We start from the raw sequence: 21,925 nt of genomic DNA, 5'->3' as shown, positions 1-21,925 counted from the left end.
TGATACGTATTTACATTTGGGTTTCCTTTGTTTACTTACAGACATGATGATAAGTCTCTTGGACCCTGTGGGGTCCTACAGTTCTTGAGGGGTTAAGAGAAGACCCGCTGTCCTCAGAGACTGAGCTGGCCCACCCGTGAGCTCGCTACCAACCCCTGACGCCTCCAGGACCACGGTGTCAGAACAAAGGGAGGGACGAAAGGCGGCTGCCGCTGGGGGCGAGCCCCAGCCCAGGCAAACCCCAGCCCGGGCAAACCCGGCCGAGAGCTCTGGCTTGGTTTGTTGGCTGGCATGTTGGCTTTGTGACGGGGGTGTGGTGCTGTAAGATATTCTTTCTTCTCTTCCTCCTTCTCTCCCTTCCCTTCCTTCCTTCCTTTCTCAAATTACAAAAACAGCACACGCTTGTTTGAACCTGCATTTGTTACAACAAGCGTGTGTTATTTTTGTAATTTAAGATAATACCGAAGGAAATAAAAGGTTTTTCCCTTACCCCATTACCCAGCCCACTGAGGTAATCATGTTCACAGACTGGAATGTGACCTTCCACATCTCTCCTTGTATTACACGACATGCACCAACATGAGCTTGTGGGGAACTTGTCCCCTCTTTTCCTTTTATTCTTATGCCTAGGATCACTGCTATTGTTGTTATACAATTATTATAACTTTTATGCAGCTTACTTGATTAACTGAATACATCATGTCCATCATTTCAAGTCAGTGTACCTAGGTTAACAATTCCTTCTCCCTTTAAAAAATAGACAGTAAGGGGATGGGATCTTAAAAAAAAAAAGTAGTTTTTTATTAAGAGACCAATAGATGCACAGGATACAAAGTTCAAGCAGAAGAATGAATATGGTGAAATGTTTGTCTGCCTCCCACCCTAGGCCCGCAGTCCTTTTGGGGAATAGGATCCCACCTGCCTCAGAGGCCAAAACCCCCAAAACATAGAACAGGGACAATATTGGAACAATCAATAAAGACTTTTAAAAAATGGTCCACATTAAAAAAAAAAAAAAAACTTAAAAAAAGAGTAAAGTCTCTTTCTTGAGACATTCTTCTCTCCCTACACCCCCCATTTCACTCACATTTTGAACTTCAACTGTTTTTGTTTCTCTTTTATGCAAAGTAACCACCTTTTCTCAAAGTGTCATCCCTCTTCTTTGGTAGTCCTTAATATCCCCCAACTGTGGTTTCCTCTGCATCATGTCACCACCTCAATTGGCTTTTGCTTCTTTCTCTTCTGATTTTCACGGATAATTCTTCACGTGTAAGTTTTCTCCTACAGTGGCTCTTGAATTTAACTCTCTTTTCATAACAGTCAAGTCCCTTGACACTTCACATTTGTATACAGGTAACTTCTGTATCTGCTCTAAGCCTAGGTTTTCCATTTGTGAAATAGAAATAACAGTGACTGCTACTTAATAAATACTCAATAACGGTGACCCAGGATGCTGATGAGGAAAACAGAATTTGCAACTAGCAGGGAGTGCCACTTCCATGCCCTTGCCTAGCAGGTCCTGGGGGTTCTATTCAGACACCAACTGATGTACTCATGTCCACTTCGGGCACTGATCCTTGGCATGAACGGAGACCCCACAGGTTAAAAGGCACCGTCTATAGCATACCCCCCCTCACTTCAGATGAACAACTTACAAATGGTGGTTCCCATGCGCCCATCATGTGCAATAATTCACTAGAAAGAAAGAATTACTGAAACCAGGAAAATGTGAAACTTATGGTCACAATTTTATTATTAACGTAAAGGATACAAATCAGGAACAAATGAAGAGATCCATAGGGTGAGGTCTGCAAGGGTTCCAAACACAAAGATTTCATGCCCTTGATCCATGAAGTTAAAATGCATCACCCTCCTAGCACATCCATGTGTTAACCTACCAGGAAGCTCCCCTGAGATTTGGCATACAGAATTTTTATCAGAGTTTTGGCCATGTGACTAAGCCTAATCTCCAGCATCCCTTTTGTCCCTGGAAGTCTGGAAGTTGGGCTGGTATCACATGATTTAAGGCTACAACCCTCTAATCAGGGTGGCTTTTCTAGCAGGACTAGCCCCCACCAGGCTATCTCACCCTGTCACCTCATTAGCATAAACTCAAGGTGGTTCAAGGGGCTCAAGAATAACAAAGGCACTTCCATCTGTGCCCAGATCTGAGACAAAAGATCAAATGCGGTATATGACAGTTTCCAAACCACCATGTGAAAACCACTGACCTACCCAACAAACTGTAAGCTTTTAAACACATTACAGCCCAGATAGATGATATGAGAGGAAGGATCTGGCTTATTCACTGCTATTTCTTTATGAGGTCTTCCCTGGTAGCTCAGATGGTTAAGAATCTGACTGAAATGTGGATTCCCCTATGAACATAGCAGTGCCTAGCATACAGTGTTTATGATAAACATACACAGCATATTAAAAAGTAGAGACATTACTTTGCCAGCAAAGGTCCTTCCAGTCAAAGTTATGGTTTTTCTAGTAGTCATGTGTAGATGTGAGAATTGGACCATAAAGAAAGCTGAGCACCGAAGAATTGATGCTTTTGAACTGCAGTGTTGGAGAAGACTCTTGAGAGTCCCTTGGACTGCAAGGAGATCCAACCAGTCCAACCTAAAGGAAATCAGTCCTGAATATTCATTGGAAGGACTGATGCTGAAGCTGAAGCTCCAATACTTTGGCCACCTGATGGAAAGAACTGACTCACTGGAAAAGACCCTGATGCTGGGAAAGGCTGAGGGCATGAGGAGAAGGGGATGACAGAGGATGAGATGGTTGGATGGCATCACTGACTTGATGGACACGAATTTGAGCAAGCTCCGGGAGTTGTTGGTGATGGACAGGGAGGCCTGGTGTGCTGCAGTCCATGGGGTTGCAAAGAGTTGGACACGACTGAGTGACTGAACTGAACTGAATTGAGCACACAGTGTATGGAAGGGTTTCCTTAAACTGAGTCATACATTGTCTTAGGACTTTCTTTTTCTGGTTACTTCAAACACCAGTATGTATTTCCCTCCCCGACATCTAGTGGGTAAACTGCTGGAGACTAGAGGCCACTGCATACCCTGAGGGTGTGATAAATGTGACAATCCTCCTTTCTGAGCAATCCCAATGCTGGAGGCTCAAAGAATGATTTACTTCAAATGGCAGTGGGGTTTAACAGAAAACAGATGTCATATGTGATTTGGCCACAACACAAATATTTCACAATGGCAGTTTTAGAAAATCATTTACGATGAAATTTTGGTGTGTCTTGTTTAATTGAGAAAAGGCTATAAAAACTTAGGGTGTGTGAATCAGTGCTTTAGAAAAAAGGGTAAAGTATTCTAAGAGACAGTATTTTTTTTTTTCCCTGCAGCTCTATTGAGGTATGATTGACAAAACTGTAAGATAGTTAGTGTACACATCATGATGATTTGATATACATAAGTTAGGGGAAATGCTGAAACTGCTCGTCCTGGCTAGGCACCACAGTAACCATTTGCATGAGTTGTTTTAAGACAGGAAATTCTGGTAAGGAACACGGAACTAATAAGCCACCACCGGCTGGAAGAATTTAGGAAAAGTCAAAAGGAGATGCCTCATGTCAGGGCTTCCCTGGTGGCTCAGATGGCAAAGAACCTGCCTGCAATGCAGGAGACCTGGGTTCTATCCCCGGGTTGGGAAGATCCCCGGAGAAGGGAACGGCAACCCACTCCAGTATTCTTGCCTGGAGAATCCCATGGACAGAGAAGCCTGGCAGCAGTTCATGGAATCGCAAAGAGTTGGACACGACTTAGTGACTAAGCATACAAGCACAACCAGAAAAGCTGGGGAAAGGTCAAAAGGAGATGCCTCATGTCCTACTAACCTCCCGGAATCCTCCCCACTGGAATCCAGTTTGGCTGAGCCACGAGTGCGCCACCAGGAAGGATCCCAAGTCAGCCAGGGAAACCCGGAAACTAATCCCATCAACACTGAACCCAAGACTGTGAGCCAGGTGGCAGGCAGTCTGGGTCCCCAGTCCTACTGCTCTTTCCCTGGGGAACCCCTTCATAATAAAGTCTCTTGCTTTGCCAGTACATGTGTCTCCTCAAACAATTCATTTCTGAGTGTTAGACAAGAGCCCACTCCTGTAACATATATACATTGTGCAAAGATTCCTCATTTCCAATTAATTAACACATTCATTACCTCACCTTTCTTTTTTTCTGATAAGAACATTTAAGTTCCACTCTCTTTTAACAAATTTCAGTTATACAATACAGTGTTATCAGCTGTACTTACCGTATTATACGTTAGATCCTCAGACCTTATTTAAGGGCTTCCCTTGTGGTTCAGCTGATAAGGAATGCGGGAGACCTGGGTTCGATCCCTAGGTTGGGAAGATCCCCTGGAGAAGGAAAAGGCTACCCACTCCAGTATTCTTACCTGGAGAATTCCATAGACTGTATAGTCCATGGGATCTCGAAGAGTTGGACATGACTAAGCGACTTTCACTTCACTTCACGTCAGACCTCATTTGTCTTATAATGAAAGTTTATATCCTTTTACCAACCTCTTCCTATCCCCTTCAGCCCAGCCTCTGGCAACCACCTTTTTTTTAACTAAAATACAGTTTTTGAAGCTGTTAGTAAATTTACATTTTATTACTAGGTAAACCTGCTTATGATTAGATGGTTCAGTTCAGTTCAGTTGCTCAGTTGTGTCCCACCCTTGGTTACCCCATGGACTGCAGCACACCAGGCCTCCCTGTCCATCACCAACTCCCGGAGCCTACTCAAACTCATGTCCATCTAGTTGGTGATGCCATCCAACCATCTCATCCTCTGTCATCCCCTTCTCCTCCCACCTTCAATCTTTCCCTGAGTCAGGGTCTTTTCGAATGAGTCGGTTCTTCAAATCAGGTGGCCAAAGTATTGGAGCTTCAGCTTCAGCATCAGTCCTTCCAATGAATATTCAGGACTGATTTCCTTTAGGATGGACAGGTTGGATCTTCTTGCAGTTCAAGGGACTCTCAAGAGTCTTCTCCAACACCACAGTTCAAAAGCATCAATTCTTCAGCGCTCAGCTTTCTTTATAGTCCAACTCTTACATCCATACATGACTACTGGAAAAACCATAGCTTTGACTAGACAGACCTTTGTTGGTAAAGTAATGTCTCTGCTTTTTAATATGCTGTCTAAGTTTCTCATAGCTTTTCCAAGGAGCAAGTGTCTTTTAATTTCATGGCTGAAGTCACCATCTGCAGTGATTTTGGAGCCCCCAAAAATAGTCTGTCACTGTTTCCACTGTTGCCCCACCTATTTGCCATGAAGTGATGGGACTGGATGCCATGATCTTCACTTTCTGAATGTTGAGTTTTTAGCCAACTTTTTCACTCTCCTCTTTCACTTTCATCAAGAGGCTCTTTAATTCCTCTTCACTTTCTGCCATAAGGGTTGTATCATCTGTGTACCTGAGATTATTGATATTTCTCCCGGCAATCTTGATTCCAGTTTGTACTTCATCCAGTCTGGCATTTTGCATGATGTACTCTGCATGTAAGTTAAATAAGCAGGGTGACAATATACAACCTTGACGTATTCCTTTCCCTATTTGGAACCAGTATGTTTTTCCATGTTCGGTTCTGACTGTTGCTTCTTGACCTGCATACAGGTTTCTCAAGAGGCAGGTCAGGTGGTCTGACATTCCCATCTCTTTAAGAATTTTCCACAGTTTATTGTGATGCACACAGACAAAGGCTTTGGTGTAGTAAGTGAAGCAGAAATAGGTGCTTTTCTGGAACTCTTGTTTCTTTAATGATTCAGCAGATGTTAGCAACTTGATCTCTGGTTCCTGTGCCTTTTCTAAATCCAGCTTGAACATCTGGAAGTTCATGGTTCATGTACTGTTGAAGCCTGGCTTGGAGAATTTTGAGCATTACTTTACAAGCATGTGAGATGAGTGCCATTGTGAGGTAGTTTGAACATCTTTGGCATTGCTTTCCTTTGGGATTGGAGTGAAAACTGACCTTTTCCAGTCCTGTGGCCACTGCTGAGTCTTCCAAATTTGCTGGCATATTCAGTGCAGCATTTTCACAGCGTCATCTTTTAGGATTTTAAATAACTCAACTGGAATTCCATCACCTCCATAAGCTTTGTTGGTAGTGATGTTTCCTATGTCCCACTTGACTTCGCATTCCAGGATGTCTGGCTCTAGGTGAGTGATCACACCGTCATGGTTATCTGGGTCATGAAGACCTTTTTAAATAGAAAATGTTTTTTGATTAGATGGTTAGATAGCATTATTGACTCAAAGGACATGAACTTGACCAAACTCAGGGAGACAGAGAAGCCTGGCGTGAAGTCTTGAGTGCTGCAGTCCATGGGGTCACAGAGAGTCGGAGATGACTTGCAACTGAACAACAGCAACACTTGCTAACCTTTCTCTCACTCCAGTGACGGTCAGTGTGCTTGCTCTGAAGTCATTCTGGATGATGAGGAACTATACTTTCATTTCTTCCCTCTTGCCTCCCACTCCACCTAAAAATAAAAATGACTGTTATAATCATTTGGTTCTGAGAAAAAGATTTTTCCATAACCTACTGCCCACATCCATGCCTATTTCCTCTTTGCTACCCATTTTAATGGTTTGACCCTAACCTAACCCCTTCCTATTTCTTCTCTTGCCTCTATTTACCATATTGTCTTTTGAAATTTATCACAAATAGTGCCATTTGTCATTTACTTTGTCTCTGAGACCTCAGCCAGCAGTCTTATAGAGGTATTGCCAAAGAATATAGTAAAAGTGACAAAAGTAGACAGAAAGTGATGAAAATTTAAGTATAAAAGAAAGCAGTATCTACCTCACATCCACTAGGAAAACTTTTATCAAAAAACAGAATAAGAAGTGTGGTTGAGGAGGTGTAGAAACTGCAACTTTTGAACACTAGTGGTAGGAATATGAATTGGTAAAGCTGCTGTGGAAAACATCATGGTGGCTCCTCAAAAAACTAAAACTAGAACTATCATGTGATTCAGAAATTTCACTTCTGAGTATATACACAAAAGAAAAGGAAGGAGAAACCAGGACAGATACTCATACGTTCATGTTCATAGCAGTATTATTCACAAGAGGCAAAAGGTGAAAGCAACCCATGAATCTATCAGGGGAAGAATGGATTAAAAAATGTGGTGTATGCATGCTGCTGCCGTTTAGTCACTAAGTTGTGTCCAATTCTTTGGGACCCCACAGATAGCAGCCCACCAGTCTCCTCTGTCCATGGAATTTCCCAGGCAAGAATACTGGAGTGGGTTGCCATTTCCTTGTCCAAGGGATCTTCCCAGCCCAGGGACTGAACACACGCCTCCTACTTGGCATGTGAATCATTTACCACTGAGCCACTTGGGACGCCTGGTGTATACATACACAGGGATATTTTTCATCCTTAAAAAGAAATCCTGACAAATGCTATGACACAGACAAACCTTGAAGAAATTACGCTAAGTGAATTAAGACAGTTGCCAAAGAACAAACTGTACGATTTCACTTACATGGTGTGTAAAGAAAAAAATGTGTTGCTTTCCCGTTTTACAAGGATCAAGCCACTAGACACCACAGTTGCCCATCGACAGTGCACCTGAGGGGAATTCAGAATAGAGAAAAACAGGAAGTATTCTGAGCTTTGGACACTAGTCCCTAGTTAAAATACTTAACTGAGGAAAAGTTCCAGTGACCCCAGATTCTTGCATCTTTCCATACAGAGAAAAGTTCTAATGTCTTTAACTTGAGATGTCTATGCTTTGTGCTCTCTTGGTATTTGTCTATGCTTTTTTTTCCCAATGAAAAAAATTCATTGGCTTCTCTTTTACTTCCTTGGAGCAATTTCTCAGAGATATCTGAGAGGCAGTCTCCCAGACTACGGTCGTTAGTAAGACACTGAATAAACTCATTTCACAGCTTTTATGTTGTGTGTGTGTTTAAGTTGACATATATGATGGTTAATTTTATGTGTCAACTTGACTGTGCCATGGGATGTCCAGTTACTTGTTCAAGCATTCTGGGTATGTCTGTGAGGGTGTTTTTAGATGAGATTAATATTTGACTTGGCAGACTGAATAAAACAGACTCTCCTCCATAATGCGGGTGGCCCTCCTCCAATCATTAGTTGAAGGTTTGAATAGAACAAAAAGGCAGACTCTCCTGTGATTAAGAGAGAATTCTTCCCATTTGACTCCCTGAGCTGGGACATCAGTATTTTCCTGCCTTTGGATTCCAACTGAAGCACGAGCTTCTCTTGGGTTGCAAGCCTTCCGGCTTTCAAACTGAAACTACATCAACTCTCTTAAGTCTCCAGCTTGCCAACTGAAGATCTTCAGACTTCTCAGCCTCCATAACTGCATAAGCCAATTCATCTTTGTATCTCTATCTTTATGTCTATAGTTATGTGCACACAGCCTGTTAGTTCTGTTCTGCGAGAGAATCCTATTACATATGTGGTACCAACAGTGGTCAAATTCATAGAGACAGAAAGTAGAATGGTGGTTGGCAGATGCTAAGAGCAGGGAGAATGGGGAGTTATTGTTCAACAAGTACAGAGTTTCAGTTTTGTAAGATGAAAAACCGTTCTGTGGATGAATGGTGGTGATGGTAGCACGATGTGAAGTACTTGATTCCACTGGACTGGATACTTAAAAATGGCTAAGGTGGTAAATTTTACATTATATGCATTTTGCCTCTACTTTGGTCACCTGATGCAAAAAGCCAACTCATGGGAAAAAACCCTGATGCTGGGAAAGAGTCAGGGCAAGAGGAGAAGAGGGCAACAGAGGGTGAGATGGTTGGATGGCATCACTGATCCAACGGACATGAGTTTGAGCACATTCAGGGAGGTAATGAAGGACAGGGAAGACTGGCGTGCTGCAGTTCATGGGATCACAGAGAGTTGGACACAACTTAGTGACTGAACAACAACAACAGATTTTTTTTAATTTAAAATTTTTGAATAATAGTCTTATTTATCATACAAAAGTTAACTATGATGACAATAACCAAATGTGACAGTATAACTGTCGTTGTGTTATTTACCAACCTTATTTTCTGTGGTTTATGTTATGAAATCTGGTATTGATGGGAGGCAGTCATCACCAGCCTTTGCAAATTTCTTGAGACTTATTAAAATGTGGAAAAGAGTACATTAACACTTACTCAAGGAATACTTAATGAGCACTTACACTGCCAGATCTTGTGCTATGCACTTGGGAGAAAGTGCTCAACCAGACAGCCTCCTGAAGCTTAGGGTCCAGCGAAGGAGAGAGGGAATAAAAGGCAAAAGGCAAACAGTACTTATATATTGTGATAAGAGAAATGAGACAGAAAATAAAAAAATAGCGAAAAGGGAAATAGTTTGATAAAATGAAAGGGGAAGCCTCTCTGAGAAATAGAATATTAAGCTGAGAACTGAAACTAGGAAAGAAATAGTCATGGAAATATAAGGGGAAGAACATTACAGGAAGAGGGAACAGCAAGAATAAAGGGTAATAATACCTGAAGTACTTAAGAAAAGTGGTATTTACATGCGGTTGCTTGCTTAAATGGTGTTGAATGAAAGCAACTTCCATAAACTTACAGAATAATGAAATAGAAGATGAGCTGTTTCGGCTCTAAGAGGGTGATGGATATTCTGTGAGAACTCGATTCTTTTAAAGAAATAGTTTGAGGATAAATTATTTTTACAAAAATTTAAAAATCCCTAAAGTAAATGGAATAGCTCTTAAAATTTTAAGCATTTGTTGATTTTTATCAATTAATTATATTTACTATAAGCTTATCATTTTAAAGAAATAGATAGTCTTTTTAAATAGAGAAAATTGGTCTCTAATTTAACTTCCTGATAATGGCACTCCACTCCAGTATTCTTGCCTGAAAAACACCATGGACATAGGAGCCTGGCAGGCTACAGTCCAAATGGTCACAAAGAGTTGGACTGAGCAACTACGCGTGCACGCAAACTCATATATGGTGAAACAGATTTGCGATTGTGGTCCTTAGACCAAACCCAGTATTAGAACAACTGATGTAATAGGTGTTAAATCCAGGAGTGTCTCTGGCAGAATGGGTTTCTAGAATCCTGGAAAGTGTAGAGCAGGAACACCTGGGCTCACTCTGCTTTCCCTTGCTGGCCTATGATGATGCAAGCGTGAAGTCAAGGCCCAAAAGAGCCTGACATCAATACCTCTGTAGCTGTAAGTAGAGACGTTGATCAAGTTTTTCCTGAGTAGGTCTTCAGTGTGATAAAAATCACGGTGCTGTGAGGGTTGAGCTTTCCACACTTGACAAACCTGACACCAAATGAACACTGTGCTGGAAGGATGCTTCTCCATGTAGGAACTTAGAGGGCCAAGGGAAATACCCATGTGCGGCCCTCTTGCTTCCACCAAGATTTTTTCTCCTTTGCTGCTAAGTTAAGGGCTTAACGTAGTTTATAATCTACAACCCACCACATTTTCATGTCTGGAGGAACTATCAGTTCAGTTCAGTTCAGTTCAGTCCCTCAGTCGTGTCTGACTCTTTGCAACCCCATGGACTGTAACACACCAGGGCTCCCTGTCCATCACCAACTCCCGGAGTCCATCCAAACCCATGTCCATTGAGTCAGTGATGCCATCCAACCATTTCATCCTCTGTCATCCCCTTCTCAATCTTCCCTAGCATCAGGGTCTTTTCAAATGAGTCAGCTCTTTGCATCAGGTGGCCAAAGTATTGGAGTTTCAGCTTCAGCATCAGTCCTTCCAATGAGCACTGATCTCCTTTAGGATGGACTGGTTGAATCTCCTTGCAGTCCAAGGGACTCTCAAGAGTCTTCTCCAACACCACAGTTTAAAGCATCAATTCTTTGGTGCTCAGCTCTCTTTATAGTCCAACTCTCACATCCATACATGACTACTGGAAAAACCTTAGCCTTGACTAAATGGACCTTTGGTGAATACTTAGAACACCCTATTTCTCAGTAAAGCATCTCCGGCAAGACTCCAGGGATAAGAGATGGCATCAGTCAGAACTCTTGAAATTATGAGTGATAGAAAACTAAGTCAAACTTCATTAAGCAAATATTTATTTACTCACAGATATTCAAAGGGATGGTTCCAACTCCGCTGGTGTAGAGTTCAAAGAAAATTGCCAGGACACTTTGTTTCTTTTGTCTTAGTCATTTGTTTTGCTTTTCTCTGGTTCAGGCAAGTTCTCCATGAATCACAGCAAAGATGGCTCTAAGAGTAGCTGACTGTGTGTGGCTGTGAGCACCCGCCGTGTTAGTAAGGAGGAGTCCCTGCCTCCAAAGCCAACTCTGATAAAGTTCTCTGCAGCCGAATCAAGCTCTGTGAGTCTGAGTCAGACACCCAATCCTCATGCCTTACCCAGTGCCTGGTAAGGTGGGATTAGGTTATTGACAGTCTCACCAGGTCAGCGAGATGCAGGTACTGAATAGAAAAGGGGTTTCTTCCATTAGAGAAAGTGGAAAGGGAACTATGACAAAGAGTTTCTCTAGTTTAGAGAGAAACTCAGATATTGCTGCTTTGGAGGAAAAGGGATAAAAGAATGTGTGCCCTTTAATAAGTTTTCAAATATGACCAAAGCTGACTCAGTGGTAAAGAATCTGCTTGCAGTGCAGGAGATGCAGGTTAGATCCCTGGGTCGTGAGATCCCCTGGAGGAGGGCATGGCAATCCACTCCAGTATTCTCGCCTGGAGAATCCTATGGACAGAGGAGCCTAGCAGGCTACGGTCCATAGTGTCACTAAGAGTTGGCCATGACTGAAGCAACTGAGCGTGCATGCACACACTTAGTAATCAAGACTTCTAGACTCTCTTCCAAACACAGAATTTACACTTAACATCCATTTAAAATCCTTTACATTATCAAGTTGCCTAATTCCTGAAGATTGGTTACTCAAGTTGTTAACATTTCCTGAAAACCTATAGCGTGATCTGCTAGACAGTTTACATGTATTATGAAGTCCTCACAGCACTTTGTTGACCACTATTATTTCCATTTAAAACAAGGTTACTGAGGGCCTGAAAGGCTGAGTAATTTGCCCAGTGACACAGGACTAGGAGTAATGACGTGTGATTGGAGACTAGATTCACCGAGTTCCAAAACCAAGTCTTCCTATTTCGTATTACTTCCTTGGTTCAACTTATTTGCTCACAAGTGTTTGAGGATTTGAACTGCAGAAGGGTACAGGAGAGAAAAAGCAAGTGTGTTGACAACCTACTGAAAAAGTGCTAATATTCTTGATGTTAAAATTCTTAAAATTAGAACAGTATTTCAAAAAAATATATGAAGGAGAATTAGATAATTCTACTCTTGTAACAGAAACACAGCGGACTTTAAAAGTTACGAGGGCTTCCCGGTGGTGCTAGTGGTAATGAATCTGCCTGCCAATGTAGGAGAGGTAAGAGACGCGTGTTCGATCCCTGGGTTGGGAAGATCCCCTGGAGGAGGATACTGGCAACTCACTCCAGTATTCTTGCCTGGAAAATCCCTTGATCAGAGGAGCCTGGCAGGCTACAGTCTATGGGATCACAGAGTCCGGCACAACTTAGCAGCTGAGCACTGGGGCTGCTGCTAAGTCGCTTCAGTCGTGTCTGACTCTGTGCGTCCCCACAGACGGCAGCCCACCAGGCTCTCCCGTCCCTGGGATTCTCCAGGCAAGAACACTGGAGTGGGCTGCCATTTCCTTCTCCAAACTGAGCACTACTACTATTTAAAAGTTATGAGTGAATGTTCATCCTTACTCATCATCAAAAGAATAAAAATTAAAATAGCAATGAGATGTTGGTTTTAGGGTACTAAATAGCCTTTCCTTTTCTTTTATCACTCCTTCCCTTTCTTCTTTTCTTTATGATACCCTGTATAGGCAAGGGATCATGGAAGCAAAGACTCTTGTACAAATGAATGGGAGTAAACAATTCTTTTATTTTCTCCAAATTTAGCTTTTTAAGATTATTATGAGAAACCAGCAATCCCCCAAGCCCACCTTCCTTTTTCTCAGGACTGTTTTCAAATATTTTAGGTGATTCTTCGTATTTATCTTAATATTTCTAACTGTATGCTTGTATTGCTACCTCTTTTTTTTCAGAATATCATGCTAATGCAGTCATGTCATAATTTTGGCTAGCTTAATATTCAATGTTTACATCACTATGACTATGGAAATGTCAGTTACAATTGAGCCACATACTATACTACACCTTTCTAGCATATTCTACTTTCCTTGAAATTAATATTTTGTTCTTTGAGCTTTTAATGTATTCATCATCAACTCACTGCATTCGAGCCCACTAGTATTGTTTTCCATTTTCATGAGACTATCTAGTGACTCTGATCTTCCTGAAGAAGTCTCTTTGAACCCCGCCCTCATCTCATGGAGAACGTGGTCTTTTGATCTGTTGCATAGCTTCCTCCTTTGGTCTCTCCTCACTGTCATCCCGCAATTCTCTTTTCCTATCGTAAGCTTTCCCCAAGCTCCCTTCCCTTCCTTGCCTTACTCCCTCTTCTCCAGTGAAAAGGTGCATAGGAAATAAGTCGTTTTTGAGATTTTGCATGTCTGAAAATGTCTCTTCTGTCTTCACTCTAAATTGCTAGTTTGGGTGGGTATATAACTCTTGGCAAAAATTTTCTTTCAGAATTTTGAAGGCACAGCTTCGTTGTATTCTGGCTTCCATTGCTGCTATTGCAAGGGCAAATTTCTCCCTAGGGAAATGTACTCTATAGCAAATATACTTTTTGCTATAATGTACTCATAAAAAATACACAGCAAAAATTGCCATCTATGCATTCAATATTCAATAAATATCATTTATGCATTCAATAGTCAATAAATGTGAGTACTGTTTAACAGTGCAAAAGCAAAATAAAAAATTATCTCATTAGAATCTTATTACGTCCTGTTAAGAAGGCACCTTGGGTTATATTATCTTCTTCTCTTTTGGTTATGAATTTGGAAATCTAATATTCTGATTCTTTATTCTGTATATAAAGTCTGATTTTCTTTCTGGAAGCTAAAAAGCTTGTTTCTTTGCCCCCAATTTAATGATATTTCACAACCAGCTACTTTGGTTTTGGTCTTTTTAACCTGGACACTTGTTTCCTTCATTTCTGGGACATGATCTTGAATTTTGATGATTAAATTATTTCCTTCCCCATTAATTCTATTTTCACCTTCAGGAATTCTTGAACTCTGCAACGTGAACCTCCAGGACTAATCCTCTAACTTTGAAATATTTCCTAGTCTTTTTGTTCCTTTTTCTGGAGAATTTAATCTAACTTTATCCTCTAAACTTTCCATTGACTTCATTTTATTTCTGCCATAAAAATTGGTGTTTACATATGACCACTTTTTGTCATTTTCCTCTTTGTTTTTCACTTCATTAGTTTTTGTTTATGTCTTTATTATTCCCTTTTTCAACCTCCTTTGGATTTAATCTATTATTTTTTTAAACTTGTTGACAGATTAGCCTATTAATTTTTTAAAAGGGATTTCATTTATTTACGGCTGAGCTGTGCCAGGGCTTTCTTGATGTTTGAGGGCTACTCTTCGCTGTGGTACGTGGGCTTCTCACTGCTCTGCTTCTCCTGCTTCGGAGCAGAGGTTCCAGGGCCCGTGGGCTCAGCAGCTGTGCTGCATGGGTTTAGCTGCCCTGTGGTGTGAAGGAGCTTCCCAGCCCAAGGACCGAACCGGTGTCCCCTGCACTGGCAGGCAGTCCCTGCACTGGACCGCCAGGAAAGTCCCTAACCTACTAATTTTTAGACTCTGTACATAGTTTGGCTTTAGGTCCACTTTGCACAATTTATTAGCAGGTATTTTCATTAATGTTCAGTTCCAACGTTTTCTAATTTTTTTTCTTTGACTCATGAGTATATAGAAGGATATCTGTAATTTTAATTGTCCTAAAATTTATTTCTCACTTGATTGCATTAATATCAAAATAATGTCCTCTATATTTTGATTTTTGTTGCCACTAGCTTTGTGGCTTTTAAAAAAATTAATTGGAGGATAATTGCTTAACAATGCTGTGTTTGTTTCTGCTTTACAATAATGTGAATCAGTAATAAGTATACATACATCCTCTCCCAAGAGGATATATGTATATATCCTCACTTTAGCCTCCCTAGAAAGCTTGAGAGAGCCTTCCTCCCACCTCTTTGTGGCTTTTAATAAACTCCATTTCCAATGTTGTACTTGTTCTTGTGAATAACATGCATTCTCCAACTGATGCTTTTTTATTTTTTTGTAATTCATAAAATAGTTTGTTGATTGTGCTTCTCAAATATCCTATACACTTATTGAGCTCACTTTTAAATTATTGCCTTAAAATTTTTCTTTATAACAAGCAAATACTGTATCATGCCTTAAACCCATCTGAGTTTCAAGTAGAAGTCACCATTCTTAAAGGGAAAAAAAATAGTTCTACCTAGAATCCAAGACGACAGCTGTGATTTCCTGTTGTCTCCCTTTGCAATTTTTTTTCATAAGTCCGTCATTTAGCTAACTGTGCAGCCCTTTGCCAGTCCTGGCTTTACGATGGAGTCTTCAATCTACTCCCTGCCCTGTCGACTCCCCTATAGCTACGTGCACCAAGGATAGTAAATATTCCCAGAGCATCTAGCACCTTCACCGAGTCCTTACCCTCTCAGACCCTTCTTCCAGCCCAGACTTCTTCTAGTTCTCCTTCCTGTTCTTTGTTGATATCCAAAATTTTACAGAACTTCTCCTACTTTCACATAAGCTTACAAATTCATGTTAAGTGAAACTTTAAAATATTTTATCCAGCATTATTCAGTGTTTTATAGTGGGAGAGATTCTTTTTTTCTTTTTGTTTTTTTTGGGGGGTCACACTTGGATTGGGGATCCCAACCAGGGAACAAACCTGGGCCTTGGCAGTGAAACCACTGAGTCCTAACCATTGGACCACCAGGGAATTCACTGTATTGGATGAGTTTCTGCTAGTGTATCTTTCTTACTTTAATCATCACTCCCCCCCTCCCCCCAGCTCTTTTCCTGCCAATGTCCCAGTCTAAAAACATTTTATGATGTAAAAGAGCCATGCTGTTCTCTTTCCTTCTTTGCTCTAATTCCCTGCTCAGCTTTTATTGTATTTATTTTAGTTTTTATTCTGGTTGCTTGCAGATGAAGGGAGAGCACTTACAAATTGTTCTACAAAGTATTGAAGAGGATAAAGAGGTGGGACAGCCTTGTTAGCAAAAGAGTAACAGAAAGAACTGCTGTCCAGCTTTATAGCTGATACATACGGCATGTAGGTGATCTCCTATGGTTATGACTGAATATGCCTCTTCTTGAGCCCCTGCAGATCTGCTAGGTCAGAGCCTCGGGGTAGGGGTGGGGAGTGAAGACTGACAGTGGACATTTGAACAAATTGTTCACATGATCGAGAGTCATACCAACGTCTGGGAAGCCCTGATTCCTGGACCAGACGTTGGTCCCTTGATTTCTCAGTCAGGCAGGCAGTAAGGAGAGATAAAGTGACCTTTTTCTAATTGGACACAGCATGGATGGATGATTAACTTGCACTTTTCGTCCAATTACAGTAATGTGGCAGGCAAGAAGTATTCCTCCCAGACTCTGGAACATATTTAACAGGAAATATCAGATGTTGGCAGTGTGTTTTATCAAGAGTACCAGTTATTTTAGTGAGAATTTGAGAGAGAAGTTACCTAGAGGTTATGATGGACATCTCTTAAAATGAAACAGCTCTGGTTCACTTCTTACATATTAAACATTCCCAAGGTCTCCTCTCTCCCATTCAGCTTCACAGCCACCAGTAGGGGTTCCTCCTTTCAAGTAGATTTTTTTTTTTTTTTTTTTTTTTTACTGTTACATAGCTGGAACTTGATGCTTCTTGTCTTACTCAATTCACAGTCCATGTCACTGCTTAAAATATGATCAAATACGATCAGTTGGGTCATTGAGTATTGACCTCATTTGCCTATAAGGTGAAGTCCAACCTCTTCATTTAAGATTATCTAGCCAAACAAGGTTCTTCATAATGTTTCTGTCTGACAATACCTTCCCACACTTCAAAGACCATGCATGGCTCTCTCGCCTGGCTGGTCTCACTGTCTGCATCAGTTAATCACGCTTGTCTAGGCTTCTACTCATGCAGTCTACCACTCTTTGTTTACCCAAATCTAAACTAACCTTCAAAATGAAGCCCAGATGCTCCCTTTTCTCCCGCTCAGTAATCTCTTTCTCAGATTACAGATCTGTGACTCCAAAGTCTTTACCATTTTTCAGTTTCTCAGAGGTTAGTGTGCAAACTCTTTCCCCTCGCATACAACATAGCCCCAGTTTCTGTCTGGTCTCATATCTACAAACTACTTTATGCACTTGATCCCTACACACAGTGACTCACTTTCTGATTCTCAGTCATGCTACGTATTTTCAGCTTTTGTACCTTTGTACCTGTTCTTCCTTCTGCCAGACACAACCTGCCCTTTTCTCAGCTGGAAAGATTCTTGCATATCCTTTAAGAAGCACTTCCAACGGTATCTCCTCTGAAATCTCCCTGACCTCTGCCAGGGGAAGCACTCTGCCCCAGAGTACTTTGAGTCTAAATATCCTAAATGTTGTGTTGTAATTTTTTATTTGTACGTTTGTCTTCTATACTTGATGTAAGCCCATTGCTACACAGAACCTGTCAGAATACTGTTTATGCAATAGTTGCTGAGTAAATGATGCTGAATGAACGAACACTGTAATTTGTATTGATTTCCCCAGTGTGATAACTCTAAGAACTCTTTCTGCTTATACCAATCAAATTGCTAAATTACCTTAGATTATTCTTCCAGTAGTTTGAAGCATTTTCTGGATTCCAGCAAGATTAAATAGAAATGCCCCAACCAAGGTACTTAACTTTTCCAGCCTCAGTTTCTTCATCTGTAAAATGGGGGATAATAATAAAGTGTTGCTGTATGAAATAAGATAATGCATTAAAATATTTAGCACGATGGCTGACATATACGATGCACTCAAAGTGGGAGAAGTATTTTATAAACTGTTACATTCTCCCCTAGCAGTCTGAAGGGTTGTTGTGAAGTTGGTATGAGAACATACATGTGTAACCACGTTGTCATGCACTATGCAAACATAGTTACTTCATTTTCACTGTCTCCCCAACTATGTTAGAGGCCTGTTTCAGCCTGAACATATGAAGTCCAGTCCTCAGCAAAGTGAACAGTCTCATCCAGCTCAGCTTCTTTCCTTTTTCATTAGAAAATATTTATTTGGCTGAACCTGGTCTTTGCTGTCGCATGCAGGATCTTTGATCTTCAGTGTGGCATGGGGAATCTTCAGTTGGGGCATGCAAACTCTTAGTTGTGGCAAGTAGAATCCAGTTCGCTCACCAGGGACCAAACTCAGGCCCCCTGCATTGGGAGCTCAGACTGTTAGCCACTGGACCCATAGGGAAGTTTCCTCAGCTTTTTTCTTGTAAAGTCTCCTACCCACTTTCTTCTCAGCACCCATCACAGTGTCACACATAAAGTAGGTGTTCAATGTAATTTAAAGATGGTAACAGCTCTAGAATTAGCAAGGCATTTAGCTCAAAGTGAAGTCTTCTGCATTCTTATTGTCTGATGTTTATTTTGTGTGACAATGTAAACATTTTGCCTTGCTCAATGCACTCCTGATGTTCTGGAGATGTGGTATAGTTATATTAGTGTTAGTTTGCTCTGTGGTAGTACCACTTCCCCTTTTGGCATGCATGACAAGGAGGCAGCCTTAGCCAGTGTCCTATTTTCTTCTCTTACTAAAGACATAGATTATACTTATGTAACTCTTGCACCAGTCCATCCTAAAGGAAATCAGTCCTGAACGTTCATTGGAAGGACTGAGGCTGAAGCTGAAACTCCAATACTTTGGCCACCTGGTGTAAAGAGCTGACTCATTTGAAAAGATCCTGATGCTGGGAAAGATTGAGGGCAGGAGGAGAAGGGGACGACAGAGGATGAGATGGTTGGATGGCATCACCGACTCAATGGACATGGGTTTGAGTAAGCTCCGGGAGCTGGTGATGGACAGGGAGGCCTGGTGTGCTGCAGTCCATGGGGTTGCAAAGAGTCGGACATGACTGAGCAACTGAACTGAACTCTTGCATGGGAGAATGACTCAAAAAGTGTTTGATTTGGTCCTTACTGACATTTTGTCCAGTGTATTGCCAAGATGTGAGTTTTCTGTTTAGAATTTATTAAGGTGTGATAATAAAACATGCAGGGGAACAAAAAAAAAAAAAAAAAGGATTAGGCTTTCAGGTACTGATTGAATACACAGATATGGTTACAACAAATCCAGATAGGTGTACCCACAATCTCCAGAAGACTTACGCAATTCTGGAAAGGGTTTGAAGCAGTGTACTGAAAAGCTATGGTTTTGCCAGTAGTCACGTATGGATGTGACAGTTGGACCATAAAGAAGGCTGAAGAATTGATGCTTTTGAAGGTGGTGTTGAAGACTCTTGAGAGTCCCTTGGACTGCAAGGAGATCCGACCAGTCAATCCTAAAGGAATCAACCTTGAATATTCATTGGAAGGACTGACACTGAAGTTGAAGCTGCAATACTTTGGCCACCTCATGCGAAGAGCCGGCTCATGAGAAAAGACCCTGATGCTGGGAAAGATTGAGGGCAGGAGGAGAGGGGACGACAGAGGATGAGACGGCTGGATGGCATCACCGACTGACTCAATGGACGTGAGTTGGAGGAAGCTGCCGGAGACGGCGAAGGACAGAGAGGCCTGGCGTGCTGCAGTCCATGGGGTCACAGGGAAAAAGAAATACACGAAGACCGGGCCACTAACCAAGAAAGAGTGACACCATCAAAGGCTCCTCACACCCTTCAGCATCTCCTGAAGCCCCGAGCGCTGACGGGACGGCTTGGAGCCGCCGGAGGCCTGTCCGGGGAGTCCGGGGACGCGCGGCAGGTGAGGGCGAGGCGCGCCCCGGGGCCACCCGGCGGCACGCGCTCCTCCCCGCCGGCCCCGGGCGCGGCTCCGGGCGGCGGGGCCCAGCACCCCAGCGGGTCCAGGGCGGCCCGGGCCGGCCGAGCCGGGCGCGCCGGGGGAAGGAGTTTCCGGCGGACTCCGCGCGCCGCCGCTTCCTGTCCCTCTCGTCGTGCTGCCTCACGCCGCCCGTCGCGGAGCGCCGCTCGCCCCGGACCTCCCGTCCCGGCCCCTGTCGACGCCTCCCGGGCCCCCATGCAGTCGCGGCTCCTGCTCCTCGGGCCGCCTGGCGGCCCGGTGGCCGCGCGGCGCGTGCGGCTGCTCCTGCGGCAGGTGGTGCGGCGCCAGCCGGGCGGCGCCGTGCCGCGCTCGGAGGCCAGGCTGCTGCACGCCGGGGCGGGGGCCGGCCCAGGTAACCCCGGGGCGCCCCGCGGCAGCGCTCGCCCCGCGCGGACTCCGCGCGCCTCCGCGCCCCCTCAGCTCCCGGCGGCTTCCTGGGGAGGGAGCGCGGCGCCGGGAGCTACAGTCTCCGCCGCTCTCTGCTGGGTAGCGCGGGGGAGGCGTTTGCGGTCTATGAGCCTCCTTCTGTGACGCGAGGGGCCTGGCTTTAGGTTCCTTATGATCTGAAATGATGCTTTCTCCTGACCCCAGTGGTTCCTTCACCACGCACCCCGGGATTCTGACTTAGATTACAGTTCACGCAGCGGTTCACGCAGCTGCCCTCAGAGGCTGCGGAAAGCTGGGCCTGACCTCGCTCTCCGAGTCCCCGGGGTCTGGATGGAGGTAGTGCGTGCCACGTTCCAGTCAGGGCTGGCCGCCGCTGACAAGTGTACGTCCTCGCCAGAGAACCCCTTGGTTATCTTTTAAATGTATCCGCGAGCCTTTCTGTCGAAGTTCTGCTTGCAGGTTTTCTTTTCTCCCAGTTCACGATGTCCTAGAACCCAGACCGCAACTTGAGTTAGTTTATTAAACCCTGACTATATGATTGAGGTCATGGAGACCTAGAAAGGAAAAGTGACTTCCTGCAGATCACACAGCTAACCCTGTGCAAAGCGCGAGTCCTAAGCACTGGACCACCAGGGAATTCCCTGCTCAGATTTCTCAGCGAAGTATTTCCAGGCTCTGCCCGGCTGGAGTTAGATCCTTCGTGCTGGTTAAGGATGAATGGCAGAGTGATTCTAGCCAAGATATTTAGCGTCGCTGCTAAAAATAAGGGAGATTTTCACTGTAAAATTGCTAGTTTCGTTGTTCCTCTTGCACGCTGCTCCCCCCACCCACCAATAATTTTCCTGTCAGAAATGAGGGAGATTAAGGCCTATCCATTTCATTCATTTCATTGAACAAATGCTTTTTTCTTTTTTCCTGTGTAGAGTTTTAGTTCAGATTTTGCCCCTTTTATCAATTATTTTATGTTTCTAGGGTGTTTTCTTTTTTTTTTCTCACCATTCTTTGAGCTGTTTGTTTCTCCTTTGCCTTAGCAGGGGTCAAAGGTACAAGGATAGCATAATCTATAACTCAGGCTTTAGAATGAATCAGCCTGGGTTGGAGCCCATTTCTGCATTGCGTGTGTGTGTGTGTGTGTGTGTGTGTGTGTATATATATGTATGTATATATAAATATGGGGATTTGAGAGTAGGTTACCTAGTTTTGTGTCCCAGTTTTCTAAACTGTAAAATGAGGATAAGGAAAGTATGTTAGATAGGATTGTTGTGAGGATTTAATTAGTTATTAGGATCCCAGGCATATATTAATGTTCAAAGTTAGCTTCTTTATTATTCTTAGTATATTTTCAGCTATGTGAGATTTATTCTGTTTTCTTCACTTTAAAAGAGATGAAAACAGTTCCTTTTAGGTTTGAACTATGAGAACTATCTAGGTGGGCTGTTGCCTGTGTGTGTGCTGAATTGCTAAATCGTGTCTGACTCTTGGTCCATAA

At 42.8% G+C, this 21,925-nt stretch overlaps 2 protein-coding genes across 2 annotated transcripts in view; one reads left to right on the top strand and one right to left on the bottom strand.

The window, feature by feature from the left end:
• Positions 1 to 13,971: 13,971 nt before the first annotated feature.
• Positions 13,972 to 20,750, bottom strand: LOC139036272 (translation initiation factor IF-2). The gene is made up of 2 exons (XM_070471178.1): positions 19,378 to 20,750; positions 13,972 to 17,932 (listed from the first exon to the last, which is right to left on the bottom strand). Exon 1 carries the CDS (start codon positions 20,244 to 20,246, stop codon positions 19,887 to 19,889), a length of 360 nt encoding a protein of 119 aa, XP_070327279.1. The 5' UTR covers positions 20,247 to 20,750; the 3' UTR covers positions 13,972 to 17,932; positions 19,378 to 19,886.
• VWA8 (von Willebrand factor A domain containing 8) overlaps positions 20,155 to 21,925 on the top strand; it is a 367,424-nt gene continuing 365,653 nt past the window's right edge. Inside the window, exon 1 of the mRNA XM_070471177.1 lies at positions 20,155 to 20,401. Coding sequence (XP_070327278.1) covers positions 20,245 to 20,401 — 157 coding nt within the window. The 5' untranslated portion in view covers positions 20,155 to 20,244. The remainder of the gene's footprint in view (positions 20,402 to 21,925) is intronic.

Source organism: Odocoileus virginianus, chromosome 8 (genome assembly GCF_023699985.2).
Source record: "Odocoileus virginianus isolate 20LAN1187 ecotype Illinois chromosome 8, Ovbor_1.2, whole genome shotgun sequence".
NCBI lineage: Eukaryota > Metazoa > Chordata > Mammalia > Artiodactyla > Cervidae > Odocoileus > Odocoileus virginianus.
Note: the sequence above shows the minus strand (reverse complement) of the source record. Positions and strands in the feature narration are given on the sequence as shown.